The 14,938-nt window shown below is 43.7% G+C and overlaps 2 protein-coding genes across 3 annotated transcripts; one reads left to right on the forward strand and one right to left on the reverse strand.

Annotated features, from left to right (window-relative positions):
- Nucleotides 1-1,250: 1,250 nt before the first annotated feature.
- aifm2 (AIF family member 2) lies at nt 1,251-5,427 on the reverse strand. Of its 2 annotated transcripts, XM_040163914.2 has the most exons (10): nt 5,039-5,427; nt 4,633-4,750; nt 4,375-4,551; nt 3,981-4,096; nt 3,728-3,847; nt 3,564-3,656; nt 3,180-3,288; nt 2,958-3,110; nt 1,743-1,943; nt 1,251-1,669 (listed from the first exon to the last, which is right to left on the reverse strand). In XM_040163914.2, exons 3-10 carry the CDS (start codon nt 4,547-4,549, stop codon nt 1,518-1,520), a joined length of 1,119 nt encoding a protein of 372 aa, XP_040019848.1. In that variant the 5' UTR covers nt 4,550-4,551; nt 4,633-4,750; nt 5,039-5,427; the 3' UTR covers nt 1,251-1,517. The 2 variants fall into 2 exon arrangements, with proteins under 2 accessions (XP_040019848.1, XP_077938101.1); XM_078081975.1 differs by having other exon boundaries at nt 4,375-4,750; nt 5,039-5,246.
- Nucleotides 5,428-6,115: 688 nt separating this feature from the next.
- LOC120809826 (histone H2A-like) lies at nt 6,116-6,544 on the forward strand. Its single transcript, XM_040163928.2, has one exon. It carries the CDS (start codon nt 6,116-6,118, stop codon nt 6,500-6,502), a length of 387 nt encoding a protein of 128 aa, XP_040019862.1. The 3' UTR covers nt 6,503-6,544.
- The last annotated feature ends 8,394 nt before the right edge of the window (nt 6,545-14,938 follow it).

A 14,938-nucleotide genomic window follows, 5' to 3' on the forward strand; every position in this document is an offset into this window, starting at 1 on the left:
CTCGCCAGCACTAATGATTTCTGTCAAACGTGAGCCCCGTTTTGAGGTAGAATGAGCCCGACCCCTCCGTGGCAGAACAGCCTCACTCACCGACATTCAATGAAATTGCAGTATTATTGCCACCGTCTAATGTGCTGAAAAGTGTGGTATATTGGATCGAGCACTCGGGGCTCGATTGTGTTTGACTGTCACTACGACGGAGCTCTGTGATTGTTTGTTCATGCCTGACAGGTGCGTGATTTGAGCGCCAGTAAATCACCTAACTTGTACTGCATCCTCGTCTCCGTTAGTGATGGGAAGTTCGGATCATTTGTATCGATTTAGATAACCCACGTATAGTATATGACTGGAACAGTGATTATACATGTAGCATGAAGTCACAACAAAAAGAAGATAGTGCTTTTTTTTTAATGAATTGTTCTCCTGGACTCTGGGGCAAAGAGACAGATGAATGATAAAGAGCTATTTACAAATAGAAAAATTGTTTACCCCATTATGCTTTGTCCTGGTTATCACTATATTAGTGACATTAAGGATCATTTTTGTTAAGCTGAACACTCATGTGTTATAATTAATACAATCATATAGACGTGATGAGGACATCAGCTCTCCAGAGAGAGTGCGTGGCCCTTAAAAGGACCATTTGGGTTTTGGTAACAGAAGTCGGTGTTTATCCTCCGAAGCCGTACAGGGTGCGTCCCTGTCTCTTCAGAGCATAGACCACATCCATGGCGGTCACCGTCTTCCTCTTGGCGTGCTCGGTGTAGGTGACGGCATCGCGGATCACGTTCTCCAGGAAGACCTTCAGCACACCGCGGGTCTCCTCGTAGATCAGACCGGAGATGCGCTTCACTCCACCGCGGCGAGCCAGACGGCGGATAGCGGGCTTGGTGATTCCCTGGATGTTATCACGGAGGACTTTACGGTGACGCTTGGCGCCTCCTTTGCCGAGTCCTTTTCCTCCCTTTCCTCTTCCGCTCATGTTACCAAGTTGGTTTGATTCCAAATGAAGAAGAAGCGCGAGTTCGCAATGATTTAAACCGGGTATGAGGACGTGATAGGAGACACAGGCGGAGCTTGAACATGGTGCTGTAGCGCCCCCTGCTGAACTAGACCACTATCAGTGAACGTCTCCTGCTCGTTGTTGAACCTTCGAATTGTCCTCCTTTGAATTCCACCTTTGTTGAATCTATGGAGGGATTTCTAAAGACAGACCTTTGTAGCTTCGCATCAGCTCGGAGACTACAGTGTTAAACAGAGTCTGAGACCTTTATTTCCATCAGAACTCAAATAAAAGAAGCATCTTTGTATGAATTCAAAACATTTAAGTTCCTGCGCAAACATAAATTACCTGAGCAACAAACAGATATCAGTTCATTCTCCAATATTTAAACATTGTAGAAAGAAAACAAGCTGGATGTACAAACGTGCTCAATCCATCTATCAATCGGTCAACATAAAAAATGATCTTTCCTCATTTTTTCTGAAGTGAGTGAAGGTCCTTAGTACAGGAGTCCTCAGGGTTGCTGCTGTTGCATCTCCCGCCAACTCTTCCACAGCAGGAGATCTCGACTCTTCCCCAAAGCAACAACGCAACGAGGCAACTTCAGCCCGTTGAACTGACCCACGCCGTCGTCACGGCCCATCGCCAGCAACATGGTGACGTTACCTAGCAACCGGCGACACCGTCAGCGAGAGGCAACCACCAGACACTCAACTACAACAGACGTGCGTGAGTTTACCTGTGCGGTACGAGGTCAGCTCCTTCCCACTCAGACTGTTGCTGATGTTGCTCACGGCGACGGCAGCGTGCAGCCCGGCGTGGTATGCCATCTTGGGCTCGTTGACGTCAGCGCAGTCTCCCACAGCGAAGACGTTGGAGAAGCCTGTAACCTGCAGGTGGTCGTTGACCTTCAGTGCCCCGTTATCGGCCAGACAGCTGGCTGCCAGCGTGGACAGATCACCAATCGATCAACCAATCAAAAGGCACAGATTATTGATGACTTCACGTCCTCAGAGGAGAACGTGCTGTCTGAGTATGATGACCTCGCTGTCAAACAGGGCTGATCTGTTTGAATTATGTGTATATTGAAAGTTGTTAACTCGCCCGTGATATTTTGCGACGCTTTTTGCCAAGAATATTTAATTAATTTCATTTTCTGTAGCCCAAAATGGCAAATTTTCCTCAGAGGGCTTTACAGTCTGTACACTCGTGACATCCCCTGTCCCAAAACCCTCACAGACACAAGGAAAACTTTTTGATAGGGAGAAAAAAAAAGGGGAAAAACCTTATGGAGAACGGCAGAGGAGGCTGCCTCTCCCGGATGGACAGACTGAAATGGATATCATATGTACAGAATAAGCAATAGAGAAGATGTACAATAGTTTGAGGACCCGAGATAGCCTTACATCGATCATTGGGTTGATTTGAGCTGCTAAAGGAACATTTCATCGTACGAGGAACAGGGCCCAGGTGAGACTGGGGTACGGTATTTATTGCTACTGTCAAGTCAATTTCTGTCCAGAAACCGAAGGTAATCGGTTGACGCCTCCTCTGTATTTGGCTTCACCGAATAAGTCTTAGAATAAACAAAATGTCTATGTATACTTTTCTGTTTCTGGAGGTGGGTAGACAGGCATAGTTTCGTTATGTTACTTTCGTTGGTTTGGCTCAACCACAAGTCCAGTCCTCCCCCACAAGTACCAACAATAGAGTCCAACAATAATAATAAATTGTGTACATTTCCATCAGTTCTTGACGCAGTTCTTGGGCACGTAACATTTACAATCAAGTATTAATGAAGTAGTCGTGTAGAGATTGTGATACTGTAGTGTGGTTGTATAGTGTGTATGCTAGTGTGCATAGTGTTCATTGTGTAGTGTGTATTGTGCAGCTTGTGTGCTTGTTTAGTGTGTATTATGTAATGTTTAGTGATAACGTTGTAGTTTGTACTCACAGAAGCTGGAGGCGTAGGCTGCAGAGTTGACCTTTATGCCGGTGCAGCAGATGATCAGATCTGAGGTCAGAACCTCTCCTCTCTCTGTCCTCACCTCGTGGTTCTTCTGGGTGACGTTGAGCTGCAGCTCCGACAGGTTGGACACCTTCTGACCTGAGACCCACAAACAGCAGGTTCAGAACCTGGTCCCAACAGAACCTGGTCTGCTTTCAGGTACAGTACCTAGAACCAGCTCCACTCCTTTCTCCAGAAGAACCTCCTTGGCCTGCTGTCTGACGCTGGGGAGCAGCTCTGGGTCAGCCAGCGCGACCCTGGAGTGGATTAGAACCACCTGAACGAGAGAGGTATGGTAGCTACATATAAACTCAGGGATAAAGTGATAGACACAATGATGAGGTAATGCGATAGTGCTAAACTCCAAAAATGGTTTGAAGGTTGCCATAACAACACTGTTAAATTATTGGCCGATAAAGTACAGCCTCTCGTACCTTATTGCCTAAATATGACTCCTGCCGTTCCCAACAACGTGTTACAATAGGGATGAATTCAAGGATGAAGTGTTCCTTTGCTTTTACTTGAACTACATTCAAATACTTTGGTCGTCACCTTCTTGTCTGGATACTCCGTCTTTATCTCAGCAGCCATCTCCACACCGGTCGACCCTCCTCCGATCACCAAGACTGAGTCTGCAGCCTGGACCTGAACAAACAAAAAGGGAGTGGGGGTGTCAGCGCTCCTTTGTCTCTGCAGCATTCGCCCCATCGTCCCACCTGTTTTACGAAGTCCTCGTACGCTTGGACGGCACTCTGGTACGACGCCACAGTGTTGAACTTCCCTGGGAAGGCTCCATCAGTCCCAGTGCAGAGGATGAGGTGGGAGTACTCGATCTCCTGAACCGGGGGAGGAGGCAAAACAAAATGTAGGTGGGCGGGTTGCGGTCTTAGTACGACGTAAAATAACTTTCTCCTGTTTGTGCTCACAAGCTTATATTTTTATATACATCTTCCCCCCCCACATCCTTACCCTCCCTCCCTCCAGGACAACCGTCTGTTTCTCAGTATCAATCCTCTGAACTCGTCCCTGGACAAAAGTCTCTCTAAACGTCTCCTTGTACGGGATGAAGGTCCTTTGGGCAAACCCTGTAGGCCGACACAGGGTCAAAGGTCACATGATCATTTTATTACATGTATCTATTTTTGGATATGTAAAACTTTAAGTGAAAGTAAAATGCAACAAAATCATAAATATATATTTAACCCAGAAAATTAAATAAAAATAAATCCAGACAGCTATTTTGAATTAATAAAAACAGTACATTAATATTCCTGATAAAAAATGCAATGTAAAATAAACAAAGGAGTTGAATGCTCATAGGAACAAACAATACCAAATGACTGCCATATTACTAGTGGTGTACCCGGTTGAATCGATGCTCTGAGTGCGGCCACGTTGTGGTGAAAAGCGTCTCTCATGTCGATGAGAGTGAAGCTCAGTCCTCCAGCCTTCAGATGCTGAGCTGCCGCGATGCCCCCGAATCCACCACCAACAACCACGACGTGGACGCCTTCCATGGAGGATGTCTGACCCCCCATCTCTGAATTACAAGTATTAGTCAATAGTAAGTGAAAAGGTACATTAAGGAACATGTACTACCTGATGAAGAAAGTGTGTTTACTGAAGTAGAGTTTTCTCTGCTCTTCCGCTGTTTTCTGAGCATGCGCAGTCTGGTTGCTTCGCCCTCAGCGCTCTCTGCCAATCACGTGTCTAACTTCACAACCAGGAAGTGAAGTTACCTGCAACAGGAAAACATGTTTGATGAATCTTAAGGTGTGGCTGGATTCGAATCGTCTAAAAGATGACCTCTTAAGTTATAATGCAACGGGAGACGCATGTTAGCGAGGTCAGTCAGGAGCGGCGAAACTACAATTATTCCAAAGATGGACTAAAAGGAAGCATCTTAGATGCCTTCGCCGACGTGTTGTTAAAGTGCTGGGTCATGCAGACGATATAAACAACCGGGTCAAAGTATCACTTTATTAACGCTGTTGGAATATGAATTAGTTATGCTAACGGCTGCTTACATAATCTGCATTTTTCGGTCCATGATCGTTAGTTCTTGTGAACGGCCGAATGATACGTCACTGTTTAAATATTTCCGACGCAATTATCTCCTTTCCTGTCGTAGGATGGTCCAGTGGTTCCTATCAAATTTGACAATTCAAAGCCGACTAACTAAAGTCTCTGCTTTCCTGCTGCTCTGATGACATCACTGCTGCTCAGAGCTCTAGTGGTGCCTTCACGGGCGGTCGGAGATGTCCAAAACTAAAAGTTGACAAAACCACTTTACTTGTATATATGAAACTGTTCGCAAAACATGTAATATATTTGTAGGGACCATTATGGGTTGTTGTTGGCAAAGTATATTTTGTTTGTTAGTATTTATATTGACACTTTGGACACTAGGTGGCGGTGATTAGGTGCACATGGGTGTACATAAGGGACGCAGGTGACAGGAAGGGAGGGCACAGGTAGGGGAGCACCAGACAGTTCTCACCAGACCACCATCAATAGGAGCACGTTCAACCGCTATGTTCATCTGTTTATACAATTGCCTGCAATAAATTACAAACCTCAACCACAATCATCGCTGGAAAATCTTTTGTGTGTCTGCGTCGAAACATCACTCCCACCTGTGCCTGATGGCAAAGAACAACAACGAGCCAGCTAAAGGGGCAGCAAACCTAAGATTTCCATTACAATATTCACGCATTTGTACTTTAAAGCTGCCTTTGTTTTATTTTTACTTTAAATAAACGCAGATCATTTGTGGATTTACTGAACGTGTCACCTGTTTATTTAAACACATTCAGTTTGGTTTTGGCGTGACAGCAATACTTACTTGAAGATTTTGTGAGGTAAAGATTGTTAAATTTAGTCTATTTTTCGAATATAATATTGATTGATTTTGATCAGGAATGAATATAGAATTCCATGAATTGACATTATGAATTGAAACGTAGGTAATAGGTCTTAAAAATACTACTGTATCAATACCTAGTCGTAGTCTATCATCCATCAGCATTAATTTCAGAAACGCGGACATATAAAGGAGGGTTTGACGAGTTCATAGACACTTCCTTCACTGAAACCGTCTAACAATGAGCGGCAAAGGTAAAACCGGTGGCAAAGCCAGAGCGAAGGCAAAGACCCGCTCCTCTCGTGCTGGGCTCCAGTTCCCAGTCGGTCGCGTCCACAGACATCTGCGTAAAGGGAACTATGCGCAGCGTGTCGGCGCAGGAGCCCCCGTCTACCTGGCGGCCGTGCTGGAGTACCTGACCGCTGAGATCCTGGAGCTGGCTGGAAACGCTGCCCGCGACAACAAGAAGACCCGCATCATCCCCCGTCACCTGCAGCTGGCTGTCCGCAACGACGAGGAGCTCAACAAGCTGCTTGGCGGAGTGACCATCGCTCAGGGCGGCGTGCTGCCCAACATCCAGGCGGTGCTCCTGCCCAAGAAGACTGAGAAGCCCGCCAAGTCCAAGTAGAGATGGAGGCCTCCATCTACCACAAAGGCTCTTTTAAGAGCCACCCACACGTCTGTAGAGAGCTGTGATCCTCATACATTGTCTATTATGTGGTCCTACTTATTAAGGTTATCCTAATAAAGTCACACAACTTCACGTAGAAAGGACACTACAGCTGAAGGAGGTAGATGGATTCACTTTTAGAGCAACGGAACAGGAAAACATACAGGCAAGATTACTGAATGCAAAATAAGGATTTGACATTTTAAATGAGCCACAACTCATATTGAATACAAATGTTAAATATATAACATTGTGCCTGTCTTTCAAAACATTCTTATAAATAGATGATTGCATAGGAATGCATGTTTTCTATGTATTTAACTTGATTCAGCAATATGTTGTGGAAGCCAGACTTTCACCAACATCTGCTGTTTAATATAAACTAACAAAATTGTCACCTTTGTTTTCAGTTTGAAGGATTGTGTTCCTTCATTGGTTAAATACCAGTTGATGGTAGCATTAGATAATATAAAGGTTTTGATAATCTGATGCTCTTTCGCAGGCTGTGACAGTCAAAAACATGTAAGTAAATGGTAATTTTGGCTTCTTGTTTTCTACTTTACGCAAGACCTGAGTGACGAATAAGTAAGATGTATTATACAATGTTTCTTTGTAGAATGGTCTTGCTGACTAAAACTTAAATGTTTAAAAAGATAAAAGCTGTTTAGGATTGGGTGGCTCTTAAAAGAGCCTTTTATAGAGGCTTTGGTTCGTCAGACTGATTACTTCTTGGGTGCTGCTTTCTTTGCTTTGGGCTCAGCAGCCTTCTTCACGGGAGACAGTTTCTCTATGCTTGTGTTTTAAAACATTTAAAGGTTTGAATACAGGGAATACCTCTTATGTATTTAAGTTGATTCATCATATAATTGGTGGACACCAAACTTTCACTAACATCTGCGGTTTACTAAACTAGTAAATACTAATAAGATTATCAATTTGTTCTCAGCATTGAGCATCAGGTTTAGATAATAAAATTCTCATTCGTGAGTCGTCAGTTAACAGTCAAAAATATGTACATAAATGGTTCATTCTAGATGGATTTATGTTAAATGTTTCTTCCATACTTGATAAATTGATAATTTATTGCTACTCATTTTCCTTATCTGCTCCAGTTTGTAGATTTAGTGTGTGGTTGTTTCCTGATGTGTTTAACATTTCTAAAATTGAACAGTAATTACTTGAAATAATTGATAATTGACATAATTCGCATTCGCTGCCGGGGGTCACTCTTCCAGTCAAAGACTTGCCCTGACGAGAGCGCAGCGTAGGGTGGCGAAGGGCTTTTCCCAAATCTCAATGTACTTTAGCACGCTGAAATTATAATGTCACTAATTAACTTCATCAGTGATTGGCTAACTGCTTCTTAGACCCACTGCTTTGGGACCCGGCCCGAGCCCAGCTGAGACATGCAGAGACGCCGGGCAGGAAAAGTATATATATTTTGCACAGATATCTTAATTTACAAATATTACCAGGTGTATATAATCTGTTTCAAAAGCACAAGAATACACATATTGACTATTTTTTAAATATATTTTGAATATAATAAAGATTTAGAATTTTTTTTCCCAGTGCTCATGGTGGCTGTCCTACTTCAAAATGCGGCAGCGTTGATCACCAAAACCATTGTTTTCTAAGAGTATATTGTCAGATAAACTCAAAGGGTTCAAATCGTTTTTCCAATAGTGGTCCCCAATGTTAAAGACCTGTAAAAATAAATATCAAATCAATGGATACATTGTAAACATCAACTGAAACTTTTTAAATGTTTATTGACCTTCAAATATTATTTTCCACTTCATAAATATACATTCAATAATAAAAAGCTGAATTGAATATTAGATGTCCAGTTCATCCTTGGGGAGTCCATGTAATGATGGAGTACACAAGGTCTATAGCAGGGGTGTGAAACTCATTTTAGTTAAGGGGCCACATACTGCCCACTTTGATCTCAAGTGGGCCAGACCAGTAAAATCATAGCAAAATAACGCATACACAACGACAATATTTCTCTATCTTTAAATCATTGGTGAATGTTTTTGGATGATAAACCCTAGTTTTAGGTCTTTCTACCATAAACTAGAAACATAAAGAGCAAAAACTCAAGACATCAGCCCACTGTTTATCTGCCTCGGCTCTCCTCTGCAGATTCCCTCGATTTTGGAGCAGACATCGCATTTACGCTGTTTTTGAAGCAATTACTGGATCAATTAAAAAAAATGACAAAACGTTTGTACTCATAAACTGAAATATATTAAGAAAAACAAGTGCAATTTCACCAATACTGTGCTTCAGTTTATGTGCATTACAACTTCAGATCACAGTTGATCTACAGAGCAAAACATTTAGTCAGGTATTTGGAATTGAAAAATATTGTGACTTTATATATTATATATTATATATTTATGACTTTATAACAAAATGAACTTCAAGATCTAAAAAAACATTTTAAATGTACTAACTAACATTTCCACATCTGTGTAGTTATCTGTACACCTGAACTGACTCACCACAAAATACAAGCAAACGTGGGAGTTATTAAGTAAGTCACCTCTCTTGCCTTGAAAATATAGAATAAAAAGCCAAACTCTTTTGTACTGAAGCTGCTGATTGACATTACATTGCACAATGTTCAGTGTCAAATATTTTAACAGTATGTTTTCATTTTCACAAAACTGTGTTCTTCAGGATGCAAAAGTGTCTGAAGCCTTATGTTACATGAAGTAGGTCAACTCACTGATTATTGTAGCCACACTGACAGCACGGGTCCAGTCCACTCCGACCCGGTCCAGCGCTTCAACGACAGCGCTAAAAATGTCCTTCGCTGTAGTGGTGTCTGTCATAGGTACCAACTCAAGGAACTCCTCGGTGACCGCCAAAGTCTCATCAACACCACGAATGAATATGGCCAGTTGAGCAACATCTGTAATGTCAGTGCTCTCATCGATTGCAACTGAAAATGCTACAAATGACTTGACTTTATGCTTCTTTTGGCTATACAAATCCGCTGAAAGATCGGCAATCCTATCCGTCACAGTATTCCTCGTTAGGCTTATGTTGGCAAAAGCCTGTCGCTTCTCGGGGCACACGATTTCTGCAGCCTTCAGCATGCATGTTTTCACAAACTCACCCTCACAGTATGGCTTTGAGGCTGATGCTATTTCGTTAGCAATCAGGTAGCTAGCTTTCACTGCTGCCTCACTTGTCTCTCGGCTCCGGGTAAAAACGAACTGTTGTTTCTTTAGACTTGCAAGTAGGTCATTTATCTTCTCTGTTCTCAGTTTTCCTTTCAAGCGAGTCTCATAGTGGCGCCGAATATTAGTCTTGAGCACAGAAAATTGCTGCGAACACAACAAACACACGGCTTTTCCAGTTACCGTTGTAAAAAAATAGGATGTGGTTAATTTTTCTTGGAAAACTCTGTCAAAAAAAGAGAAAAGTGGACACAGAGTGCAGAGACATTTGGGGTGAGGGTGTCACGCTTTTGGCAGAAAAAGACCGGGCGCATTAACCCTTGTATTATGTTGAGAAAAAAATACGTTTATTATGTTGCGGGTCATTTTGACCCGTATTGTCTAAACGTACACAAAACAGTCAAAAATGAAGTTAAACCAATAATAACTTTATTTTAGATTAAACAAACATTAAGAAGACATGAGAAGAAGAGATATACAATTCAAACACTATATTAAAGAACTCCTGATATCATGTTTTCCTTCGTCACAAACACTTAATTTAACACTTTCATTTAACTTGCCCCATTCTCCTGGGGTTTTCAATGTTCAGCATTTTCAGTGTTCCCCACATGATGGACAGAATGTGACTGTGTGCTTTCTGCAGATGTACTTCTTGCACCTCACACAACAGGTACTTGTTTTACTGTCATCTCGGGAGGGACAGACTTGGCATCTTTTGCGTTTCTTTGCACCTGTATCCGAAGGATCCATTGTGGGTTGGTCAGATGCCCTGCCCTGGACCTTTGTGATGACAGCTGCAGCTGCTGGGGCTCGAGCTGGCCTGGCCCGGTTCTGGATCTTGGGAGTGACAAGTGCTTTGCCTAGTTCTTCCAGGAAAAGTCGACGTCGGTACAGTTTGCTGGCATTCCACTGCTGGTTGATCTCAATCCACAGCACATAGGCATTGTAAGCAGACACATCCACAATGTTGTAGAAAACCACCAAGGGCCAACGAGCAGTCTTGCGCTGGCAGCTATATGTTGCTGTGACTTTGTCAAGATTGTCAACTCCTCCTTTGGTGGCGTTGTAATCCAGGATCATTTGTGGCTTCATGTCCTCTCTTGTGCTCAGAGAAGCATCTTTGTGCATTGTGCTCATCACAAGAACATTCTTGTTTCTCTTTGGGCAGTAAGAAACAAGTGTTGTTTTCTCCGTGAAAGCAAATTTTGAGGAATGCAGAGGTCTTCCTTGCATCTTCAAAATCTCACTGGGAAGTTCTGGTTTATTTTTTCTGACTGTTCCCAACATAGTCAGCTTTCTCTCCTGAAGTGCATCTCCAAGACGGTAGGATGTAAAGAAGTTGTCACATGTGATGTTATGACCTTGCAGCCCTTCAGTCATCTCCAATACCACACGCATTCCCTGATTCTTCTCAGGTGCTCCTCCAGGTGGCTTTCCAGTATATACCTGCAGGTTCCATGCATAACTGGATTTTGCATCACAGGCTGCCCATATTTTGATGCCATATTTCGCAGGCTTGCTTGGCATATACTGTCGGAAAGGACAGCGTCCTCTGAATGGAACAAGGCGCTCATCGACAGTAACATGGGGGCCAGGATTATACAGTAAAGGCAGGATTTCGACCCATTTATCCCAGACATCTCTGATCGCTGCAAGTTTGTCTCTCTCGCGTCGACCAGCTCTGGTGTCACGGTTGTCAAATCGGATCACACGAGAGATCATGTGAAATGTCTCCAAAGACATTGTTGCTCGGAAGATTGGCCTTCCATTCTCTTCATCCCATAAACTTGCAGTTGCTTCACCCTTTGACCTGTATACTCCAGCTAACACCAGAATTCCAATGTAAGCATGCAAGTCAGTTGGATCTAGTGGCTTCCATTTTTCTTGAAAGACACGCCTCCCCTCCAAGTTGGTCATGTTGAGGATTATCTTCTCTATGGGTGGGGATATGAAGAGCTGAAATGCTGATTGAATATCATCAACTCTTGTGACAGCAAATCTTGTCGGACCAGGAGTCATTTTGATGACATTTGATGATGACAATCTGCCTCGGCTTTGGTGTGGTGATGTTGACCATTTTACGTTACCATCTTTAGATGTCCATGTCCCCTCTGTGGACGACGTTTCTTGTTTTTCATCTGATGAAGGGAAACCGGCAGACTCGTCCTCTGAATCCTCCTCATCGTGGGGAAATTGATAATCTGGATCATCAATAGCATTGTCCTCTGGCTCTGAAGGATCCTCTGTCTCTGAAACATCTTCCTCTACATCACTATCCCAGTTCATAAGCTGCGATAATACTTCTTCAGCTGAAAATCGTCTGGAGCTCATTTTTGGTGTATTTCTCAGAGAAAGGGCATTGAAACAGTGAGAAGGACAGGGGAGAGAAAGTCTCTCTTCCATAAACACCTGGTTCTGATTGGCTTTTCAGAGGCAATCATAATAAAGTACATCAAAGAGACATGTTTATTTGGGATTTGAACAGCCACTTTGTGTCTGGGTCAAAATGACCCGCAACATCATCTTTGTATACAAACTGTGTACAGACACTCCACGACACATCAAAGTGTCCAGATTTTACACAGCAGTTCATGACCCTAGATGAGGAAAAGTCAGAAAATTTCGTGGAAAAAAAGTAAGGATAACCTGCACTTTGGTCAACACAAAAATTGAAATGGGTCAAATTGACCCTAAACATAACATAAGGGTTAAAAAAAGCCGGTTGCCGCCATCTGCTGTTTAGTTCTTCTTTTGAAACATTCATCAGTCCACCACTTTACCACCCTCCTCCTACCACCTCCCTTACTGACTGGAATAGCCACCTCTGCTGCTGCCACTAGCATACTTGTCAGTTCCTGAGCACATTCATTCACTGATCCCTCCATCGTCAACTTCCGTCCTTCCCTCTCACACAAGTACTTGAACTTGATCCAATCAGCCTTCTCAAAACACCACCTCTTGCCATGCCCTCTGCTCTGCATACACACACCAGCCTCAAACCTACAAACAATAGGGTAATGATCACTCCCTACAGTGGAGTCTCTCATCACTCGCCACTCACACCTCCCTGCCATAGACGCAGACACCCACATTAGATCTAAACAGGATTCAGTCCCTTTCCCTATATTTACCCTAGTACCGCCCCCCCTCATTAACACATACCATCCGACAACCCTCCATATATTCCTCCACCACTGCCCCATTACCATCCGTGTGTCCACTTCCCCATATCTCATTATGTGCATTAAAGTCCCCACACCAAATCATCTTTCCACCCCCACCACACCTACCCATTACATCTAGCTGCTCTGCACTTAGAGGCTTACAAGGGTTATAAAAATGTAACACCACTATGCCGCCTTCATTCCTGCACACCTCTATCCCGACACACTCTGCATCATTTACCTCCACTACTCTGTATGCCAGTCCGTCCTCAACAAACGTAGCACATCCCCCACCTACACCCTCTATCCTATCCTTCCTTACACCATGAAACCCTGGAATTGCAAACTCTAGCATTGGTTTTAGCCACGTTTCCTGCACACAAATTACATTTGGCACTACATCTAACCCATATACATATCTCTTAAACTCCTGCCCGTTAGCTACTAAGCTTTTGCATTCCATTGTAACAGCACCAGTGACATCATATACTACTGCTATCCACATCCCCACTCTTGGGCTGTGCCAACATCCCATGTAACATTTCCCCTTTTACTTCCATAATCCCCATAAACTCCTTAGCAGCCCTAACAACAATCTCAATCCAGGCCGACTTTTTCTTAACCTGTTCACTCATATTAAGAATATGACACATAAATGCCAAAAAATCCACCCGTTTCACCACCAGTGTCTCTTCTGTAACTGAACCACCTGCCCTTCCCCTCTTCCTGTGATCACCCCTGGCTGTTCCTGGGCCCTTATTTCTTGTTCCCTCCTGCTGCCTTGGCTTTTCCTTGCTGCCTCTGCATATGTTACCTTATTTACTATCTTGTATCTCTGTACCTCTGACTCCTTTCTCTGCACAATACACCCCCCATATGCCGCACTATGTTCCCCGCCGCAGTTACAACACCTTATTTTAGCCTGTGCTTCACATTTCCCATACTCATGTGGGCCCCCACATTTAGCACACCGACACTGCCCCTTACACACACGGGCCACATGCCCCATGCGTTGACACTTGAAGCACCTTAGCGGCGCCGGCACATACTCCCTCACAAAGTAGCTCACATACCCCAGACACACTCATGGGTATATGCCCATCAAACTAGGGCTCTCCTCTCCGTTCCCTTTGTTTTTATTTGTCATTCGTTTTGCCTCCACTACCCGTCCTCCCTTTACTTCTTTCTTGAATTCCTCCATTGTTAAATCCAGCGGTACCCCCGTAATCACCCCCCTGCTCTTAGCCCTTCCACCCGGTACGTGACACTTCACCTTCGCTCCATTCAGCGACGTCAACGCCATTAACTTGCCTTGCTGCGCCCAATTAACAGCAAAAATCAACACTCTCCCATGCCCAACACACCTCGCATCTCTAACATGTCCCACCTCTGCTTCAATAGCTTTAGATAATGCTATCGGATTCAGCACTTTCCTCGTAGGCTCATCGAACACAGCCATAACTTTCCATTCCTCCACCTGCTCTCGCCTCTTATCCCTTCTCGTTCTCTCCGCACCCCTCTGGTCATCCCCATCCGACATTGACTCCCCGTCTTTCCTACTACGTTTCTTCTCATTCTTCACCTTCCACTTCACCTTATTACCCGCATGCATTTCTCCCTCCTCATTGTCCGACTTCTCACTGCCCTCCCGCATATCCACCTCGCTTCCACCCGAACTACCCGGTGGATTGCCTTCTTCAGATCAGCCCAAATATGTTCAAATGGTTTTGGGCCTAGGTTCTGCCTGGTCCTTTCCAAAACGTTAAATCCTATTCTGTTGAAGTCACTTCTTATTTGCATCATCAGCTTTTCCTCCTCCGCTTAATAAAAGCACCCCTGAATAAATAAAATAGATAATATAATAAAAGGTTTTCTTCATGTGGTGTATGGTGCTGAGAGAGGGTGTTAAGCTGCACATTGTGAATCTCTCAAGAACTCTGTGTGTGTGACCTTTCTTGGGAAACTCGTGACCTGACCTAGTTCACGATGGCATCCCGTTTGGAAGATAGGTGCCTTGAATGGTCCATAAATGT

Source organism: Gasterosteus aculeatus, chromosome X, assembly GCF_964276395.1.
Source record: "Gasterosteus aculeatus chromosome X, fGasAcu3.hap1.1, whole genome shotgun sequence".
Classification (NCBI taxonomy): domain Eukaryota; kingdom Metazoa; phylum Chordata; class Actinopteri; order Perciformes; family Gasterosteidae; genus Gasterosteus; species Gasterosteus aculeatus.

Coding starts and splice junctions, on each gene's coding strand:
- aifm2 (XM_078081975.1), bottom strand. CDS start 4,603: ATGTTCCTTAATGTACCTTTTCACTTACTATTGACTAATACTTGTAAT. Junction 3,848..3,980: donor TTGTCCTGGAGGGAGGGAGG/GTAAGGATGTGG, acceptor CCCCCGGTTCAG/GAGATCGAGTACTCCCACCT. Junction 1,670..1,742: donor GCTGACCTCGTACCGCACAG/GTAAACTCACGC, acceptor GCCGGTTGCTAG/GTAACGTCACCATGTTGCTG.
- LOC120809826 (XM_040163928.2), top strand. CDS start 6,116: ATGAGCGGCAAAGGTAAAACCGGTGGCAAAGCCAGAGCGAAGGCAAAG.